At 38.9% G+C, this 21881-nt stretch overlaps 2 protein-coding genes across 11 annotated transcripts in view; both read right to left on the bottom strand.

Annotated features, from left to right (window-relative positions):
- Positions 1-7880, bottom strand: part of MEIKIN (meiotic kinetochore factor) — a 142165-nt gene extending 134285 nt beyond the window's left edge. Inside the window, exons 1-4 of the mRNA XM_014345013.4 lie at positions 5108-7880; positions 4865-4958; positions 4379-4466; positions 2352-2412 (exon numbers count right to left, since the gene is read on the bottom strand). Of these exons, the coding sequence (XP_014200499.1) occupies positions 2352-2412; positions 4379-4466; positions 4865-4958; positions 5108-5213 (349 nt within the window). The 5' untranslated portion in view covers positions 5214-7880. The remainder of the gene's footprint in view (positions 1-2351; positions 2413-4378; positions 4467-4864; positions 4959-5107) is intronic.
- A 1844-nt stretch (positions 7881-9724) lies between these two features.
- ACSL6 (acyl-CoA synthetase long chain family member 6) overlaps positions 9725-21881 on the bottom strand; it is a 61906-nt gene continuing 49749 nt past the window's right edge. For all 10 annotated transcript variants that reach the window (XM_055112622.2, XM_055112623.1, XM_055112621.2 and 7 more), the window contains 3 exons: positions 20258-20359; positions 19273-19344; positions 9725-14114 (listed from right to left, as the gene is read on the bottom strand). In XM_055112622.2, coding sequence (XP_054968597.1) covers positions 13977-14114; positions 19273-19344; positions 20258-20359 — 312 coding nt within the window. In that variant the 3' untranslated portion in view covers positions 9725-13976. The remainder of the gene's footprint in view (positions 14115-19272; positions 19345-20257; positions 20360-21881) is intronic.

Here is a 21881-nt window from a genome sequence, read left to right on the forward strand (position 1 = left end):
AAAAGCATTTCCTGAGCACCTCCCATGTTCTTTTGCACTGCATTCTAGGAAATATTCCTCTAGTCTATTTTCTAGCTCACGAATTTTAGTTGAATTAATTCCAATATTAGACTCTTCGGTTAAGTTTTAATTTGAAATAATATTTTTAGTTCCCAGGGACTATATTTTTTTTCATAGCAGTCTGCTATATTATGGATTCAGCGGCCTCTTGTATCTACAGATATTTAGTTTTGTGCCATTTCCTCAAATGTTAGTTCTGTTTGTTGCATTTGTTGCCTCTTTTCCATGGAACTGGTTTTCTTCAAAAGTTTGGATATTCCTGGTTGCCTTATTTGTGTCTCTGAGAATCTGTTTATATGGCAGTAAGTAAAAATTCTGAAATAGTGGCTTGCTTCTGGAGATTTTGGAAGAGTGATGAGACATTCTGGGAACTTGTGTTCTAGGTGGGGATGTCCTGTATTTTTTAGGTACTGTAGGTGACATGGGGGCACTGCCCTAACTGTCAGGCCAGTGTCCACACTGGAAGTCTGCTGTATCAGAAGTCTCACAGTTCAGAGAGCCATACTAACTTTATTATGGAGTTAACAAACATAAGAATTGACTATATCTTTTACTTTTTTCTTCCTCTGCTATCCTTGTAGCAATATGGAGTTACTTCAGACTCTCCTCTGTTTATCAACTCAGCCCCAACATTAACCCTTAAGAGCCAGCCCCCCGATAGTTCACTTTGCTTGTGAGTAATTATCAGGGTTTTCTCCTGGCAGCAGGCACTGGTAGCTGCCAGAGTTTCCAATATATTAGGGGATTATGAAAAAGGGACCAGATATTTTAAATGTAGTTCTTAATCCATCACCTTGACAATTCCTTCAAGATCTCTTCTTTTTTTTTTTTGTGATGAAGTCTCACTGTTGTCCCCCAGGCTGGAGTGTACACAATCTTGGCTCACTGCAACCTCCGCCTCCTGGGTTCAAGCGATTCTCTTGTCTCAGCCTCCTGAGTAGCTGGGATTACAGGCACCTGCCACCACACCCAGCTAAATTTTGTATTTTTAGTAGAGACGGGGTTTCACCATGTTGGCCAGGCTGGTCTCGAACTCCTGACCTCAAGTCATCCACCTGCTTTGGCCTCTCAAAGTGCTGGGATTATAGGCGTGAGCCACCGTGCCTGGCCAAGATCTCTTCTATTACAGTCTTTTGCTTTACTGATCAAGGGTTTAGAGTATTTCCAGGCTACTTTTACCTCTGCAGTGGTTTTTTTTCCTGCTGTTGATATGTTCATCAATCTTGTCTCATTTGCTTTTAAGAATTCCTCTGTATTTCTGATGTGCTGGTGGCATCCTTGTTTTCAAAATAACTTTGATTATACCAATATGTAGATGGCTCACAAATTTCTATCTCCAGCCTTTCATATCCAACTATCTGGTTGATATTGCTACTTAGTCATCTTAAATGCACTCATAACTTAATATACTAAAAACTGAATTTCTAGTCTTTCCTTCAAACCAGTTTTTCTTTCAGTGAATGACACTACCTTGTATCCAGTTACACAAGCCAGAAACAGTAGTCATCTTTGACACCTCCATCTCCTTCACTCTTCATTTGCCAAATCCTGTCTCATTACCTAAAATAGCCATCACATCACATCAGAACCCTTCTTTCCATCTCCAATGTGACCACCCTAGTAGAAGGCGCCATTATTTCTCCCCTAAACTACTTGAACAGCCTCTTAACTGCACTCCTGATTCTTTCCAGTCCTTCTTCCACACTGCAGCTAAAGTGATCATATCATTCTCTATTAAAATGACTTCAATGACTTTCTGCTGCTCCAAATATAAACATCAATATTTTTTATATGGACTACAAGGCTATGCAGGGCCTCAAACTGGTTGTCTAATCCTGTCTTACACTCACATATCCTCCTACTCTCTGTACTGCAGTCATACTGGCCTTCTTCAGTTACTCAATACATAATGCTCAGTCCCATGTTAGAGCTTCCCTCTGCCTGAATTTCTCTTTACTCATCTCTGCATAGTTAATTTCTACTCTCCTTCAGATCTTAATTCAATTACCATTCCCTCATGGAAGTCTTCCCTAATTTCTCTAGGTAAACTCAATTAATCACACTCAAGTCAATCTCTTTTACAGTACTTATCACAAGTAATTTCACATTTACTGGCATGTGCTTAAAGGCTTTAAGGATGAGAGATCTATAGCACAGTCAGAAGGATTCACTTTGGAGTAGGGAAAAGATACCTCTTCCACTGAGATGGGAAGATGGGGAGAGATACAGACGGATGCTTATGTTTGGAGGAAAAACAGAAAGCTGAGGGAGTTCACATTTGACAGTCTTACCTGATACTAGTTCACTATTTGATGAACTACTATCAACCTGGAGGTCATCAGTAACTGATTCCTAAGTGAAATAAGAATTAAAGCTATAGCAAAATTATGAGATTGACCATTTCTATATTATAATCTTGTACAGATTTTAGAAAAATGAAAACATCAACTTTGTATATGTTTCGTATATATAATACATTCATTCAGTTTATTGTTCAGATGTAATCTGATATTTAATATTAAACCTGAAAATAAATATTAAAATATAATACTATGAACATATCTTGTAATCAACAATATGCTAGTCAAGTAACTACTGTGGGATGACAGCAAATAGAAGATAGAGGCGAATATTTTTCTGGTTCCCTAGTGGGGAGGGGCTTTTTTTCCATCTATAGAGGCAAATATATAAATCAAAAGAAAAGACTAGTAAGTCTAAAATGCTAGAAATAAAATTAAAGGCAAGTAAACAAATATGGAAATATTGGTTATATATGTATGTACAAAAGTATAGCTATCTTTAATATTTAATAGACATTTCACAAAACAGTACAAATGGCCAATAATTTGAGAAAAAAAGTATCGACTTCCCCAGCATTCAAAGAAATGAAAAGTAAAAAACATGCTACTTTTCATCTATCTATGTATCTATTTCATATATATACACACACATATATAAAAGTTTCAGGTAAGATGGTGCTGATTTATCAACATGAATAAAAAAACTTGAAACATGATCCAACCTGTGATCCACTGCAAAGTATTTATCTTAGGGTAACAATGTGAGGTACACAAAAACCTTCTGTAACAGAATGTCTATGGATATCAATAACAGCAAAACCTAGGAAACAATCTCAATTTCCCAACCACAGAGAAATAGTAATACAAATTACAGTGTATCTATCTACAAGACAAAACACTATGAAGACACTGAAAGTCATATTTTTGAAGACTATTTAATGTATGGGAATATACAATAAGAACTTGTAATTTTTTTTAAAGCACAGGAAAAAAGGAACAGAAATATATAAAAATTTTAAGAAACTTTCAAAACACTATTTTTTCATAGTATAAATACTCTACAAGAACTACTTTACACTGTTAAACTATGGATAAAAGCCTTTTAAAAAAATGTCTTGTGTTGAAACTGCCTTCCCCCAAAAACATGTTATAAAGGAATATTAAGTTAAAAAAAAATAGAACTTGGCCAGGTGTGATGGCTCATGCCTGTAATCTCAGCACCATGGGAGGCCGTGGCGGGCAGATCGCTTGAGGTCAGGAGTTCGAGACCAGCCTGGCCAACCTGGAGAAACCCCCTCTATACAAAAATTAGCTGGGTGGTGGTACACGCCTGTAATCACATCTACTCAGGAGGTTGGGGCAGGAGAATCGCTTGAACCCGAGAGGCAGAAGCTGCAGTCAGTGAGCCAAGACTGTGCCACTGCACTCCAGCCTGGGTGACAGAGCAAGACTCTGTCTCCAAAAAAAAAAAAAAGGAACTTGACACTTGACTATGAAGTTTAATGTTAATGTCAGATGAGTCACAAGCAATTTTTAAAATCTGAGCTTCCCTAAATTAGTGCTGTACAGCTTTAAAATATAGTACAGAATTCATATTAAATACAGCACATCAAGAAGTTATAAAATATTCTAATAAATAAACATTAGAATGCTCTGTAACATATTAAACCCTTAGTAATGAATGTTTCCAGTTGTTAACGGAAAATCAAATGGAAACCATGAAAAAAGAAGTTATTAAGTAACATTTTGTATTTGTCATACAGAAAATTCACCAATTATGGACGTTTCTCCAAAAACGTTTCAAGAGAAAGAGAAAAACAAAAATGCATGACTATGAATCTACCCAAGTCAGAAATTCAAGGCCCTGTCTAAAGACACATCAGTGTTTATAAAAATACTGGTGAGCTATGTAACATCTACAGAACAAAGCCCATTTTATTCTTTCATCCGGAGGTACATCAGGTACTGATAGTCTCTACACTAAGTGTATCCAAGGACTAAAAGAGAAACATACATACACGCAACGGTGCAATCTTCTCATCCTGGGTGTCTTCACTAGACGTATTTTCTTGCAGGCTTTTCTCTCCTGTAACTCCTAAGCGAGGGCTAACAAAGAGACAACACAATTAGTTTGCACCATCTGGATTTGGCTCTCCACGTCTCTGTTCAGACTCTTTAGAATCTGAAAGGCTCTTTAGGGACATCTTTAGGAAGAAGTAAGGACCAGAGTGGTGACTTGCACCAAAACCCAAATGCAGTGACACAATCGTATAGCTCACCGACCAATTTATCTCACTTCCTTTTACGTAAATTGGCAAGCCTTCCCCTTTTTAAAAATAAATCTTCCCCAAATTTTGGGGTCCATGTTCTGAGAAGAGCAAAATCAGAGTACTGTATTTGTTTTGCTCATTGACTGTTAGAATAAAAGGCTACCAGCAGAAAATTCGGCTTGAAGTTTTCTGAGGTGGCAAGCTAGGATGGGGCTGTTACTGGAGGCTACATACCTGAACGGCCCAGAGCCGCTACCTCCCTGCCTGCTCCGCTCTGCTTTCTCTGCAATCTTCGACAAGCCGTGCGCTTTGCCTTTTCTCTTCGAACCTGAGAGAGGGCGGCACGTTTCAGGGCAAGAAACCTACCCACCGGCTTCGGGGGGTCCTGGGCCCGAGGCCTAGCACCCCCGCCCACCCTCGGTCCCGTCCCGCAGGCAGCTCGGCTGAGCTTACGGTGGGCGAGCCTTGAGCCTGTACCTGGCGGGGCCTCCGCCTTCGCTGGAGAGCCGAGGTCTGGCGTCGGGGTGAGATTGAGTCTCTGACCCTCCCGCTTTTTGCGGGTATAGACCCGTAGCGGCCACATTGCTATCCCACCCTACCCCCAGGCCTCGGGTGCCTCTGGACTCTCGATGGCCTGCCTTCCTGAGGATCAGGGCTAAGTCGCAGGGAGTCAGCGTCCAGGCGAGGCCCGCGGAGCAGCCTCACAGCAACTAATCGAGCGAAAGCAAAAGCCCCAGAACTGGAGCCGCCGGACCTCGCTCCCGCGCTTTTATCTCTGTGAGGCCGCGCAGAGGCTTCTGGGAAAACGGAGGAACGCGGCAGCCGCCCAGCCTTCCTGTAGGGGCCCAGTGGTTACTGGCCCTCTGGCGCAGGTTCCTTCAACTCCAGCGAAACGAGAGTTTTTTGGAAAAAACTTTTTCCTCGTCCAGAAAAAGGTTTAATTCAGCCCCTCGTCCTCCGTCTGAGCACTTAGGTTTCGCCTGTGGCTGCATGCTTAATTCAACTGGGCATGCAGGAGTAAAGGCGTTCCCTCCTTTGGGTGGGCCCAACACTTCCTCTGAGCGAGCTCTCCCTATCAGCACTGCATAAGGCCTTAGTAATGGAGTTTTAGGCCACCAGCAAAGGCAGTCTTGTGAGGGGTAGGCCTCAGTGCAGGAAGGTCACAAAGAGGACTGAATGCACCTTAAAGTGACAAGGAGCTTCTCCCTGAGGAATCAACTTCAGTCCCCTGGGCCTGCAACTGACTGGGAAGCTATGGTAATTAAGAGGCTAACCAAGCCTCTGAAGATCCCGGGCTCTAGGAGGCTGCTTCTGGACGACAAACAGTCCCTTAGCCTGTGTCCAGGAGCCATCTCTAGACATCTGGGCATCCTTGTGGTTAAGGTAGAAGATTCCATAGGGGCTCTCCTCCTTGTGCCCTGGGCCTCAACTTGTTGCTGCACCAGACCAATCTGTTGTTTCTTCTTCTTCTTCTTCTTCTTCTTCTTCTTCTTCTTCTTCTTCTTCTTCTTCTTCTTCTTCTTTTTCTTCTTCTTCTTCTTCTTCTTTTCTTCTTTCTTCTTTCTTCCCCTTCCCCTTCTCCTCTTTTTTTTTTTTTTTTTTTTAAGACAGGGTCTGGCTTGTCACCCGGCTGGAGTGGAGTGGTACAATCATAGCTCACTGCAGCCTCAAACTCTGGGCTCAAGTGATCCTCCCACCTCTGTCTCCTGAGTAGCTAAGACTACAGGCACATGCCACCATGCCCAGCTGATTTGTAATTTTTTTATAGAGATGGGGTCTTGCTATGTTATCTCAGCTGGTCTTGAACTCTTGGCCTCACGTGATCTTCCTGCCTTGGCCTCCTAAATTCTTGGGACTACAGGTGTGAGCCACCTTGCCCAGCCTTGGTTCAACTTTTATGTAACAAAATTGTGAGTTGTTTTTCAGTTGCCATGAACCCTGAGGTCATGTAACCTGAGCATGCCTAGATGAACCAAGCATGCAGCCACAGGGGAAACCAAGTTCTCAGATCAAGGAGGAGGGACTGAATTAAGAAGTAGATATGGCATGGTAGGATCCAACCAGGTTGAGCTCTGGCTTCATCCCATAGCAGGATCCAGTCAGATCATGCCTCCCAGCATCACCTCATTACAAGATCCAATCAGATCACATCTCATTACCCTATGCTTATAAAAACCAAACCAAACCCCAGCTTAGGAAGACAGATTTGAGCATTTCCTCCTGTCTTCTTGCAATAAAGCTTTTCTTTTCCCAAAAGCCGGTGCCATGGTATTAGCCTCTACATTCATCAGGCAGTGAGCCCATTGACTGCTCGGTAGCAAACTCTTCTGCTCTGTCAACTAGAGATATGTTGGAATTACCTCCCTTTCTCTCCATACACTAGGTTGAACCATCTGGCGACATCAGATGAGCATATTATGCACATAACAATGACCATCTTTTTATTCTAAAAAGTGGAAATATTTCATAACATTTAAAATGCAGTTTGAAGAGATAAAACTATGAAAAGCTTAAAGATTTTTCTGTAACACCTCAGTATTGTATGTGCGAATATAAGCACATATATATCCACAGTATTTCTGTAATATAATCACTGAATATTTTATTTAAAATCTGCTCACAGAAACATTTATGATAATCAATTTACTAGATAATTAATCATCAAAATCTAGCTTTCTAAAGAACAGATGGTAGGCATTCGTACCTGGTTTTACCTAGGGTTTTGAGTCATTGAATCAATATTTACTGAACACCTTAATCTGTATTAAGCACTGTAGTAGGTCCTGGGTATACAGAAGTGAATCAGAAATGGTCCTTCAGTTAAAGATCTCACAGCCTTGCTGCAGTATAAAGCAATTATCATCTTTCAACATTCTTTCTTTAGTCGTGTCCATAATATGCTGGCAGGCAGTCTCTAGTTTACAAGCCAGGCCTTTATGCTCCCCACTCTCCCTTTGGGGGCTGTTGTGAAAAAATTCAGACTTCTTAAATGACATTTGGGAGGTCTAGAGCCTGGGGTGCCTTAGGCCCAGAAATGGAAGAAACATTGCGAAATGAAAATAGGTTAAACCAAAAGCTGGTCTGCCATTTGGTGGTCCTGTTCCCTAGAACTCTGTCTCACTATACTGAATTACATTCACTGATATGTCATCAAGTAATTCCCATAGGTTTGTGGGAATTAATGTATCAGGTTTCAAACCAGAAATAAACTTTGATATGATTTCTTTAGCCAAAAGGGTCCTTAGAGATGATCTAGATGCCCCCTCATTTTGCCACTGAGGAAACCAGAGTGTAGGGAAGCTATTTAAAACAGATGATTGGCATAGGGAACATGGTTCTCCTGGCATCTGACTGCTGCGCTTGTCATACTCCCATTCTTCCTAACACATGGCTGGGAGAAAAGTAGGGGGAGCAAAGAGAGGAGCTTGAATTCCTTGGTAGCAAGGGAAGTGAAGGAACTAGAGACAGACTTGGTCTCTTTGATACTTCACCTGGAGTCAACCTATAAAGGAGGAAAGAAACGTGTCTCCTAAAAAGGATGAGACAGGGCAGAGATATCTCAAATTCAGTCATCTATCTCCCCCTACTCCACTTCCAAATCTGCAAACACCAGTGCAAGTGTTCAATCATGAGTGTTCAAACTTCTTCCATTTCCCCATTGCACTGCTTCCATACCTAGACCCAGAACTCAGTAATCAGCATTTCATTTCAACACATGGTGGATTTGACTAGGCTTGGAACAGTCATGGAGATATTAACTTCCATAGGAAAACAAATGTCAAAGAGATTTCTGAATAAATCTTTTGGGAAAACAGCCAATTTGTGGGTTTGAGATTCACTGGAGCCCAAAGTAAATCTTTTTGAATGATGTTTTCTTATGGAGTAACCCACTGACCATCTTTGTGGTGCTATCCGTGAACTACGGGAATCCAACCGCAAACCAGTTTATTTTTGCTCGGATGACAAGAATGGAATAAATTACAGTGAGAGAGGAAATATACCTTCAGATATTGCAGTCTTAATGCTATGCAACATAAGAAAAAGGACCAAGGGGATTTTCCTTAATAGGCATTTCTTTAGCATCTGCTATCAGCCAGAGCCGCACTGGGCATAAAACTTCAAGCAACTCAGTCTACGTGGGGGTGGGGCAAAAGGACCATCAACCAATCAACCACGTGGGAAGCTTCTCAGAGAAAAGGATGCTGGAATCCGAGTTTTAAAAGATGAATGGTTGGAGTTAGGGGAATTAGAGGAAAGGGCATTCTAGGAGAAAGGGACTATATGTGTAAAGGCATGTAGGCACAAGAAAGTATGATGCTTTTAGGGAACTACAAAAGTAATGAGTATGATTGGAGCCGAGGCTCCACGGAGGAGGGAGTAGAAGAGATGCTAGTCCCTGTGTGCTGAACCAGCGAGTTTGAAGTTTATCCTGGAAACTATGGGAAGTCACTGAAGGACTATTAAGCAGGAAAGTGGCATTTTCAATCTAGATTTTCAATTTAGAAAGATTGCCCTGGCTGAAATGTGGATGGCGAAATTTGAGGATGCTGGAATGGAAACATGAAGGCTAGTTAAGAAAGCACTGTAATATTCCAGACAAGAGATAAGGGTGGCACAAACTACACTAATAGCTGTGACAATAGGGAGGAATGGATGATAGCAAACATATGGAGAAGGCAGAATCTGCATATCTTGGACACAGCAGAATTCATTATTTTAAGAAATTGTATCCATTATTCTGAATATGAGTAAAAGACATGGAAATGATATTTTAAAGGCCACCATCATGGAAAATTTGAAGACAGTTATTTGTTATGTATTCATAAAAATGATTTAAATCCAGGAGATATCTGACAATAGCAAAAATTCCAACAGAGGCTTGGGCAAAGGAGCTCTTCTCTGGATGGACCATAATTTCTTGGAGTTTGTGGAACTTTAACAGAGGACGTAGAGTACGGATGTAAAGTATACTGATCGGTAATGCAGCTTGATACTATGTTTATCATAAGCAGTAACTGTGATTGATAATTACCAAATACACTCACATGAGGGTATTATATTATGCAAATATATAAAATAGTAATTATAAGCAACTTTGATAAATGAAAAATCTTTTATTTTTTACAAAAATTTTCATAAATGCATTTTATATTTAATATGCATGCTATTATAACAAAGCAACTGAAAATGTAATTACAGTTAAGATACTTTTATGCATATTTAAAAAGTAATATTTTAATCCCCTCAATTTTTAAAAATTGAAAGTGGAATAAGCAATTATTCAAAAAATATCCATTCTCCCCCATGCAACTGTTGCAATGATTTAACAAGGAAAATTAGAATAATCAGTCAAATGAATGTTTAAAAGCCACTGTCACCTCATGAAACCCTTTCCATTTGGTACCAAGTTTAGAAATGCTCACATTTCAAATATTTATCTACTGCCTCTGTGTTACAACCATTAATGTGTTCTAACTGAAGAGTTTCTCATTTGGGGTATTGACCTTACTTGAATGCTAACCCACTTCTTATTGCAGTTAATTGTAAATTCATAGCAAGTATTTTACTTGAGAGGAAATTCAGACTACTAGGATCCTTTTTTCTTTTCATGTAAATGCTTCCTTAAAATTAAAACTGGCAAGGAAATACAGCCAATTTATAGTTTACCAATTTTATATACGGTTATTCATTCTTTTTTTCCTGAGATATTAAGCACATTTGTAAGTAGTCTGTTTTCATGCAAAAATATATTTTCCCATTCTTCACATTCATTTTAAAGTATTTTATATTTTAAATAACTATATCGCATTTGTGCTTCATACATTTGGAAAATAAAGGATATTTCATTTTCTTTACTGCAGAAAAAGGAAAGGTTATTGGTTCTTTGATAGGTAATACAATCAAATTAAGTGCTGATTTCAAGTTGTTAAAACATTACCTGATTGGAAAAAATTCCAATGGAAAGTTCTATTTTTTTCTCATACTTGTAGTTTTAACTACATGTAGAATGAAAGCATGACTTGCATAAATGAAGGAGACATAAAATGTTTAATCCTTGGATTTCTGAGTTTATGAGTTCCTAACACATGGGGCTAGGCCTACACACTATACCTGACCAGAGTCTCGTCTCCCATTTGCAAGGGAAGTCTCAATATTATATAAAGACATCTTCCACAGCAAAAGGAAAAACAGATTTGGTATATATTTTATAATATACACAAAAGGATCTGTTTGCAAAATATGAGAATTACTAATACATTTGAATAACAGATAAAAAGGCCAAACATTTAAGAACATATTTACACTTAAGGAACTGATTATCTGTTATACTTCTAGGCTTAAATAGATCCAATGCCCAATATGAATGTGACCATCATAAGTACATCACCTTTTTCTATCTCTGTTAATGAGAAATACAGATTTTTTCTCCTCCAGAATAAAGTTGGGAAATCTGAAGCAAGAAGGATTTTTCCACTGATACATAGGGTTTCATTTCTCATTTCTTACAAAATTAAGTGGCATTAAACAGAGAAATAGATAAATGTACATGCAAGATATTTAGGGTACACTATTTACTTTTCTCAGCACATCTGAACTAACCCATTTATTGGCCCAAGTGTGATGATTTCCACATAGACCTGGAAATCTAGAAATATAAGATCTTTTAAGTGGCAAAAAGAAGAAACCTTGTTTTTTTGTTTTTTTGTTTTCTTTTTTTTTGAGACGGAGTCTCGTTCTGTTGCCCAGGCTGGAGTACAGTGGCAGGATCTCGGCTCACTGCAAGCTCCGCCTCCCAGGTTCATGCCATTCTCCTGCCTCAGCCTCCCGAGAAGCTGGGACTACAGGCGCCCGCCACAACGCCCAGCTAATTTTTTGTATTTTTTTAGTAGAGACGGGGTTTCACTGTGTTAGCCAGGATGGTCTCGATCTCCTGACCTCGTGATCTGCCCGCCTCGGCCTCCCAAAGTGCTGGGATTACAGGCATGAGCCACTGCGCCCAGCCAAAAAGAAGAAATATTAAGTTGTCCATAATCTGTTATATCTAACTATTATAAAGTATAAATAAAACAAAATAAGTTTTACATTACTTGTTTATGTCACATTGTTCAAAATTCTTTTGGGCTTAAAGCCAACTATGAATTTTAGTTGAGTAGGAGGACAATGGGAAACAGATTCTTTTTTTGTTGTTATTGAAATGTAAGCAACTTGCCCTTAAAATAGTATGAATATCCAGTTCAGGTAACAATTTTCACTTTTAATTCGTCAAATATATATTAAATATAAAAATCTAATGCTGTACAGATGTGACTTTGGACATTTTAAGTATTAGTTTATTCAGAAACGCCTTTAAAAATCAGTGTGTATAGAACTAGCTCATTTCTTAACTGTCAAATTTAGAAGTGCAACAGTGGGTCTTCAGAGAGAATATGCCCAAGAAAAACTGGATAAAAAGACTGGGTAAATACATCAAATGAAACAGTGATTCACTTTTGACAAGACTGAAATATAAGTATATAATCACTGATGCATATTTATTCAGTAGGCCCATGTGATTATGTGGTTTTTAACTAACAGCATTTATTTTTGCAAACTGCTTGGCATTCCTCCAAGGGAAAGGAGCTTCTAGACTACAAACACTGAGCACATACATTTTAAATTAACACACAAATTGCATATGGATTGTTGATATGCTTTTAGAGTCTTGTCTCTACAGAAGAAAAACACCTTCCTGGGGTCCATGCCTTTTTCAGAGGCACAATCTATAGCTTGGAACTTAATTGCTGTCCATGGTATCTGGACTTTAATTATAAGAAATTGTTGACACCCCAATACAGGGTGCATCTAAATACATAATGCAAGAAAGGAGGTTTTAGTGGTTAAACTTCGGCACACTTAAAGATTTTAGGAATGGAATTATGCCATTAGGCAGTATTTCTTTGTCTATGGACTTAAAAAGTTTTCTTGGGGCATTTTAAAGAGGTTTATCAAAGTTGTATTGTTGAAAAACTATTTTCCCTGGAAATAATGTCCCCTCCTTCCCACCTTCTGCCTTGATATTCTTACTGGAAAAAAAGTGAAATTGTTCAGAATTACAACCATATAGGGTTTCCAGGCATAGCATGGGCACATTGGGAATGGAAGACTAGAAGACCCCAGCAAGAAATGTAGGTACATTAATCGCTGCCTACCCTGAGAAATAACTCTGAGTTTCTTCTCCCAAGTCTTCCTCAAGGATCCATTCATTGTAGAGTCAACAGATGTCTTTTAGAATTCATTATAATAAGAAGTCCATGAACATACACACACTATCCTTGAATAGTTTTACATTATATTTTTTCTAGGTAGTTCCTGAATACTTTAATGAGCTTAATAAATGAGAAAATGTATTGAAAGGTCTTTGTAAGTTACTATATAAATATGACATGTGTTTTAATAATATCTGAATTTGGCTGGGAACAATGGCTCATGCCTGTAATCCTAGCACTTAGGGAGGCCAAGGCAGGAGGATCCCTTGAGCTCAGGAGTTTGAGACCAGCCTGAGCAAAATCTCTAAAAAAAAAAATTTCTATTAGCCAGGTGTGGTGGCGTGTGCCTGTAGTCTCAGCTACTTGGGAGGTGAGACAGGAGGATCACTCGAGCCCAGGAGATGGAGACTGCAATGAGCCATGATTGAGCCACTGCACTCCAGCCTAGGTGACAGAGCAGACCCTGTCTCAAAACAAAAAGGAAAAAAAGAATTTCTGAATTTTCATTTTTCATGAATGAAAGTAAAAATCAGAGAGAAAATTTTCACATATGACAATATGGATTGTCATGTTTAAAGACTCTGAAGTTACGTAGACTATGAGTTATCATGTTTTGTTTTAGCATGATTCTATACACCCAGCTTTAATTTTTGAAGTCTGATTTAATTGTGATTTTGACAATCAGTTACTGAATGAGGTAGTCCACATTGCCTAGATATTTGCTGCATCTGGTTACTGATTCACAAATAATTAAGTAGAATATATCACTTATGTTTTTCCTTTATGTTTAATATTTCTGTGAACATTGACAATATATTACTTTTAGTGGTACACAGTTCTTGAGAAAATGTCTTGATTTTTACATTGCCATTTGTGATATTTTTAGCAGCCCACCACAATATCATTTTAATAATAAAAATAAAGTATACTCATTGATGATAGAGAAAATATTGTTAAAGACCTCTTGGGACAGGAAAAGGCTCAGTCATAAAATCAGATGCTTATTCATTTTCAGCTGTGTCATTTTGACTCATTACTTTCAAGAATAACTATAATATTGCTACACAGTTCATTATACTGAGAAGAACTTTCCTTGAACTTCACATGGAGATTGAGTAAAGCTCTTCTATCTGTTTTTTGAAGTACTCTCTCAGCTCAGGTCTCTTAGCTTTTAGTGTTGGTGTCAACAAGCCATTTTGAACTGAGAACATGTCAGAATGGATGTGAATGGCTTTAACCTAAAAACCAAATGCAGAATACATCTTTAACAGGAATAGAACACAGTATTTATAGTATACATGGTAAAAAGCAAACAGGCACATGAGAGTAGATATATTGACATACAGACATTATGCTAAGTCAAAATTATGTTGAGAACATTTCAGCCTATTTTACGTATCTAAAAGCCAACTTTTTTCCTTCCTATTCATTCATTTAGCCAGTCAACAGAAATGAATTAGTTGCTTACTCTATGCCAGGCACTGAGGATACAAAGGAATCATGAATGCCTCTGCCCTTAGGGAGCGCACATTCACGTCCAGTAGTGGAGACAGAGAAACACTGGGCAATTATCAGTATGGTATGCATGAGATAAAGGGCACCCATCTCAGGCATAGGAGGGGAGAGGGAGAGACAGTCAGGGAAGACTTCCCAAATCAGACGGATGTTAAATAATGGGTTATAGTTAACCAGCAAACGGGGAAAAGTGGGTGGAGAAGGGCATTATAGGCAGAGGCAACACCAAAACAAAGCCATGGGAGTGAGAAATGTCAGAGTGTGAAAAGGGAACTCTAAGTGGTTTCTTGTTACATAAAATAAGAGGCAAAGAGTGTGAGGGATGAAGCTAAAGTGGTAGATGAGCCAGTTTATGGAGGAGCTCAAATTTTATTCCAAATACGATAGTAAGATACTGAAGGTTTTTAGTTAGGGCAATGGCATGGCTGAATACACATTTTGGAAAAATCTCTCCAAGAGAAATGGGAAGATTGTTTTTGAGGGGATTTCTAGGATATCCAATTTAAATAGCTGGAAATCTTGCCTAAAGATGGGCATCATCTTTATGGTATCATCTATGGCTAAAGATAGGTATCATCTTAAATAGCTGGAAATTTTGGCTAAAGATGTGTATGATCAAGTGTTTCAAAATCAGATATGGTTATTGTAAAAAGGGTTTTGTTTGAAAACTCTCTCAGTATGCTTGACATTCAAAGAAGCACAGGTTCAATAAGGAATAGGGCTGCTGTTCTTTGTACCCTATAGAATATACTTTTTTCCTAATTTGTTGTTACAAAACATAAACCATCCTAGGAGACCCAATATTTATTGGAAACAGGTCCCAAGGGAGACGTTTTTAAACCATAGTGCACTGAGAACTAGGTGATCTGCAGAGGCCACTGCTGGGGATGGTGTAGAAGTGGGGTTTAGATAGGTAAGGGTAGAAAGGAAATGGAGAAGGGTGGGAAGATGAGGTGAGGTGCTTAGGAGGAAAAGTGTGTGTGTAGAAGCTCTGACTCAAGCCCTAAACCAACCTGAGTAGCACTGCTCTTATGTTTTGTGCATGCTCAATTTTTATATAAGATGTCATCTAAGTTCTACTTAAACAAGTTTGGAAATCACCATTTGATGACAAAATTAATTAGCTTAAAGAAAACATTAACACAATCAAAATAAAATTTAATCTTAGTTACAGGGATTTAATGCAGTAGTAACTAACCTTTACTGTCAAAATGAAAAACTAAAAAATTGACAGTACTAATATCCTTAACTTTTCAAAAAAAATTTCTTTCTGTAGAAGCACTATCACATGAAGACTTCCGGTAAGTGCAAACCATCTATCCACTTTCTTTTGTTATTAAAATTAATAATATGCTTTTAAAAAGGAGATACAAATGCCAAGATATAATTTCTCAGTGTTGTAGCCTGGGTTTCGGCTTGTCTGCATTCCTAACAGCATGTGGAGAACATTGTATAATTGGGACAAGAGTCTATGTTCAGTATGGGAACTTGGGGTGAGTATCTTTGAAAAGCCAGCAGTGACAAGCAGAAACTACTAAAAAATACAGTACTGGAAATATAGATTTCATAAGGAGAGGTATATAATGTCATTTATATGGTTAAGTAGAAATGTAAAAGAAAACATTATGATCTTAGGAAGAAAGAACAGCATCAACAGGTAGATGTGGAATATTGCCAATCCAGCTACCTCCCCAAACCTAAATGGCTGAGTGGGACATCTGCAGCTCTATGTGGCTGTCTACAAAATAGTTCTGCCTGAGAAGAGGCTATATCATTAAATACAGCCTTGCAGAAGCCCAAGAAATATGACAGCCTGCTCTGGGCTCACCTTTCAGTCCCTTAGTGAGCAGGTCGGAGCGGCACTGCTGCTAGGCTGCCAGTCCCTGGTCTGGTCTGACCTACGGCCCTTGGACTATTTAAATCCTTCTATGAAAATACCTATACAACCTGCTTGAGTGACTAAAAAATATAGGCAGTAAGTGGAAAAAAATGAGTCAGCCAGTTGTTTAACTGACACTGACTTTAACTATGGGCCGCAAACCTATAGTTTTTTTTAGAAGTGAATCAATGATAAAAGCATATGTTCATTTTTTATAATAATTATTTTCTCCTAAAGCCAAACTGTCCAATTGTGAACTTTTTAAAAAAAGGTATGAGAGTCCTTATTCTCTCTTTATGCCACACACTTCATGAAACTGGAATTTCCATTTTTTAATTAGCAAAGTTTTTGTTGGGAAAAGAAAAAGGGAGATGCCTAATGTTAGCTTCCCTTCCTGAAACCATACTCTTTTCACTGAAAAGAGATGCTACAGGATTTTTAAAAATAATTCAGAAATACTGTAACATTTAAATATGGCCTTGGAATAAAATTCCTCAAAATTGTCCATTTATGCCAACTCATAAAAGCACAAACTTCATAATTTTAGAGACATAGTATTTTAAGTTTTTCAGTGGTCTTAATGAAATCCTTTAACACAATATTGCTTGTAGATAATAAACACAGAGTGAATAATTTAGAACAGGAGAGATAAAGTAAAAAAAAAACAATTACATGAGTTAGGGAAATGCTCATTTTCTTATTTAAAGGCAAATTGGTTAGGTAAGTATTCATTTCAATGAAAGGAGATACAATAAAATATTTTTAGTGAGTGCTTAATTAGTCAGAAATTGAAAAATCTATCAAGTGTCAAAGTTCACATTGTATTGCCTATGCAAATTAATAAGGCATATAAATGTCAAACAAATGGTTAAATCATGGTTAAGTATGCTCAAATACTGCCCAGCCATCTACTCATTAAAATATATCTTCCAAAGATCTCCATAAATTAATAATGGTTGGCCTAGTTCTAGGAATTGTCTGTTCTTGGAAATTAAATTACATCATTTGTTTTTCTAATTCAAGGTTTAATTCAGATCAACCAAGTCCAGTAAGTCTGAACTCCTAAAGCTTTTGTTGAATGACTTAAACTTTGGATATTGAACTTGAATTCGTTATTTGTGTGTGTATGTGTGTGTTTAATTAGAGTTATGCCTTAATTGGCCATTATTTTTGAGGAAGAGGGAAAAGGACAAGCTGACAATGGATTATGGATTAACTGAAATAATTTATGTTGAGCTTTGGATCACAACTGAGAGCACACCCTCCTCAGGCATGAGGCCTGGTTTTTGCTTTCCTGTGGTCAGCTGAGGGCACACACTGGCTATGGTAAGGAGGATGTCATAGACCAACAAAGAGGAGAATGAGAACAGAGAAAATCAAAAGGCGACAGCCTTGGCAATAAAACTAAAGGCCTCTGAGATCCCACATGGCTTCTGTGTATTTGAGGTTACCATGGTGAGGGCAGATTATTAGAGCAGAAACTCTGCGAAAGGCATGTGGAAAGTCAAGAACTCGTCTCCTCTCAGTGAAAGCTCTAACCAGAGCAATGGTTAACACTGGAAACTTAACTAAAGGTCTCTTTTAAGCATAATCTTAAGAGTTGGTATTTTTTTCCATGAAGAGGAATCTGGGTGTCATGATACTCTGTGTGCCCTGGGACAGGTCCCGCATCCAAACACCAGCAGGGGGCGTGAAGGCCTTGTGAATGCACCAGGATGTCTGCGGGAACTGCAGCTTAGGCTGCAGCCAGCCCTTCAAATCCACGTAGGCCCAGACCAGCCAGGCCTACGACCACTCATTTGTGGTCTCTGGTCTACATGATCACAGAGGATCCCATCACACAACTCCCCACTGAGGAAGGGCAATGAAGTCAGTTCATATGCCAAAATTGGCCTTTTTCTTTTAGAAAGATAAATGTAACTTGCCTGAATGCCTCAGATTCCATACTTTTAAAAAATATTTATTTACCCGGCCTAAATTGCCCTAAAACATACTGACAGTTGAGGGTAAAGCAGTGTTTCTCAAAATGGATTAATGTAAAGATCTATTCTTAAAGAAAAACAGTATTTTTGGACCCTGAAACTATGCTTAGATTTCCATAGTTTGAAACTAAAAAATAAAAATTTTAATCCATGAAAATGTTTTTTTAATTGCAAATTAAAGCACTATAAGAGTTTTATATTTTAAACTGGTTTTAAATGTTTTTAGGTTATTAAGCAAACATACAAAATTTAAAGATTCTTGTCAAACTTGAAGACCCCTGTCACTAAATTTTGGGTAACAAACTTGTATGAAAAACAATTATTTTAATGAAATGTTTATCTTATGAAAAACAATTATTTTAAATATAAGGAAATTTTAAAAATCAGTATATTAATATTTTTCCATTTGAAGCATTTTTCTCTTTGAATTTTTGACAAAAGAGGATGTATAAATGGTATATGTAAGTCAGAGTAAGTATGCTTATGAGCTCAATTACAGTAAGAACCCAACCTTGCAGAAAAAAAAAAAGTCTTGGAGGACTGCTGTGTCCTCTCCCAAAGCATTCTGTTTCCTCCTCTTTACAGAGGGCATGCTGGGCTGACAGATCACTGGCCCGAGGAGACCAATCTTTCCAGTGTCCTCCTAACAAGTAAACTTGTCTGCTGAAGCGAAGAAGATGGTCCCCACAAAAATAAAAATAAGATAGGACTGTCGTCTTCGGTAATGCAGGAAGCTTGGAAGACAGATCATGTACACATGATTTACTAGTGACAGCTAGGGTATTATTTCAGCCTTAGGAAAGTTTGTAATTATAAGGATGGGTGCAATCTCTTTTGACATGTGACCTATTTTGGTTCAGGAGGCAGCTTGGAACAGGCCTTCAGGGGTCCATTGGTACATAGCCTGCTGGCGGGCCACACCATGAAAAGTCAGGAATCTAGGTCAGGGTCACCATGGGTTAATTTAATTTTCATCACTGCCTAAAGGGTTGTAACGAGTATGGGGAAGGTAACAGTTACCTGCTCAAAAGAATGGAGTCCACTTTCTTTTCCTAACCTCACCATATCTTCCAAAATGGCTTTCTTCAGATCCTGAATCAAACCATATGAGAAAAATTACAAGACAAGAACACATTTCAAAATGGAGGTAGAGGAAACAACACTTTTGGGTAAAGTGCAACTGATGATTGTGCCAACATGTGCTAACCCACAGCCTGCAACTGAGGCTGATACTCCCTGGCAACACTCCAATTACCACCTCTCATCTGGCAAGTAAGTACCTGAAATGGCCAAAGGAGTGACCATGAATGGACTAAGGGACCACTCAATTTTTTTTTTAAAGCAGGCTTTTGGTCAGCCTGGTGAGTCTTGCTACCCCTAGATGAGCCCAGGGCCCAGGGTCCAGTAGGAGAGGGAGGGCCTATGGCTACTACTAAGAAATGGACCATGTGACTCAAGGGGCTACACTGAGTCACAGCACGGCGACCTCCTCCACAGAGTTCTAGATGTGCCATTAGAAGGTTTCAGGAAGGTGTGAGTAGCTAATGCTCTAAGCAGGAAGAATTGTGCTACTTTTTCTATTCCATGACTAGCTGTCTACACCCAGCAGATACAAAATCCACCTTACATCTGAAGGAGCATGGCAGGTGAGTCAGAAAGCCTATGCTCACATCTGACTCTGCTGCTAACCAGCTGTGTGACCTTGGGCAAGTTACCACCCTCCCTGGACTCTCCTCTAAGCCACAAAGCAACAGGGCTGGATAAGCTTTCTGTGATGTCTCCTGGCTTAAAATCCAAACATTTGTCAATCTTTCTAAGAAGAAATATGAGTTTCTTCAGTAACAAAAAGACAAATCTCTGGTTTAGAATCCCCACTATATATAAAGTAATGTTAGAAATTTCATACGAGCTCGAATTTCACTGGTCTACAACTTTTCTGTCTTCTCATTATGTGGAATCATAAAACATTCAGTAACCTTTCAGGAGACAGCCCCAAGATACCAACCTTATTTGTGCAGAGATCTGCATATGTTCCTTCAATTCCTCTCTTCTGGGCCCAGGAGGGCATAACTTCAGGGTCAGGCACAACAATGCCTACCAAAAAGGCCTGTAGTGCTCACCAAAGGAGAACACAGTCATGACAAATGCATTTAAAGTGGTTATTTGTGGTCCAGCATTAAAATTCTCAGACTCCACCTTTTTCAAAAACTAAGTATATGTTTATAAAACATTTGTTGATGTCATGAAATCTTTCTGCCAATATATCATACCATCCATTTTCTGACATATTCCCCTAGTTTTATATGAAAAAATAAGGACACTAAGAATCAGTAAAGTTAGACTGATATGCACCTTTGATTCTCATGCCAATCTCAAATCAGCACATTTTTAGGAGGCTGAGCAAACAACTCTCTGATCCAAATTCTCTGAACCAAAATGTTTCCCAGGATTACCAAACCACGTTGAAATGGTTTCATTAATACGATCTTCATTCATGAAAGACTTCTTCATTTTGTTTATTTTTTTCTTTTGAGACAAGGTTTCACTCTGTTGCCTAGGCAGGAGTTCAGTGGTATAACCATGGCTCACTGCAGCCTTGACCTCCTGAGCCCAAGTGATCCTCCCATCTCAACCTCCCGAGTAGCTGGGACTACAGGTGCATGCCACCACATGTAGCTAATTTTTGTATTTTTTGTAGAGATAGGGTTTTACCATGTTGCCCAGGCTGGTCTTGAACTTCTGGGCTCAAGTGATCCTCCTGCCTCGGTCTCCCAAAGTGTTGGGATTACAGGCGTGAACCACCATGCCAGGCCCATTTTGATTTTTAAAGCATGTCTTCGAAAATAATTTCATAATATTTATAGAAATGCAATGATAGTACAGAATATATTTGATATCAGGCAGGGCATGGTGGCTTATGCCTGTAATCCCAGCATTTTGGGAGGCTGAGGCAGGCACAACACTTGAGGTCAGGAGTTCAAGACCAGCCTGGCCAACGTGGTGAAACCCTGTCTCTACTAAAAAAAAAAAAAAAAAAATTATCCAGGCGTGGTGGTGGGCACCTGTAGTCCCAGCTACTCGGGAGTCTGAGGCTAGGGAATCACTTGAACCCTGGGGGTAGAGGCTGCAGTGAGCCGAGATTGTGCCACTGCATTCCAGCCTGGGTGACAGAGTGAATATATTTGATATCTTAGATATCATAGAATATACTCATGATCTTTCTGACTTTAAATCTAAATAATATTGAAAGGAAAATAAGTATAAAATTCCTCCAAATAACTGAATCCTAGTAACCTATATTAGTATTAGTACCATTAGTACATTTTTTTGCAGTACTCATTAATTTGTAAAGTTCATTTGCATATTAAAAAAATCAAAACAGGCCAGGTGTGATGGCTCATACCTCTAATCCCAGCACTCTGGGAGGCTGAGGCAGGAGGAGAATCACTCGAGCTCAGGAGTTCGAGACTAGCCTGGGCAAAACATAGTAAGACCTTGTCTCTACTAAAAATTAAAAAAAAAAATAGCTGGGCATGGTGGTGTGCACCTGTAGTCCCAGCTATTGGGGATGGGGAGGGAGGGGGAAGGGGATGAGGTGGGAAGATGGCTAGAGCCCAGGAGGGAGATTG

Source organism: Pan paniscus, chromosome 4 (assembly GCF_029289425.2).
Source record: "Pan paniscus chromosome 4, NHGRI_mPanPan1-v2.0_pri, whole genome shotgun sequence".
In the NCBI taxonomy this organism is placed as follows: Eukaryota; Metazoa; Chordata; class Mammalia; order Primates; family Hominidae; genus Pan; species Pan paniscus.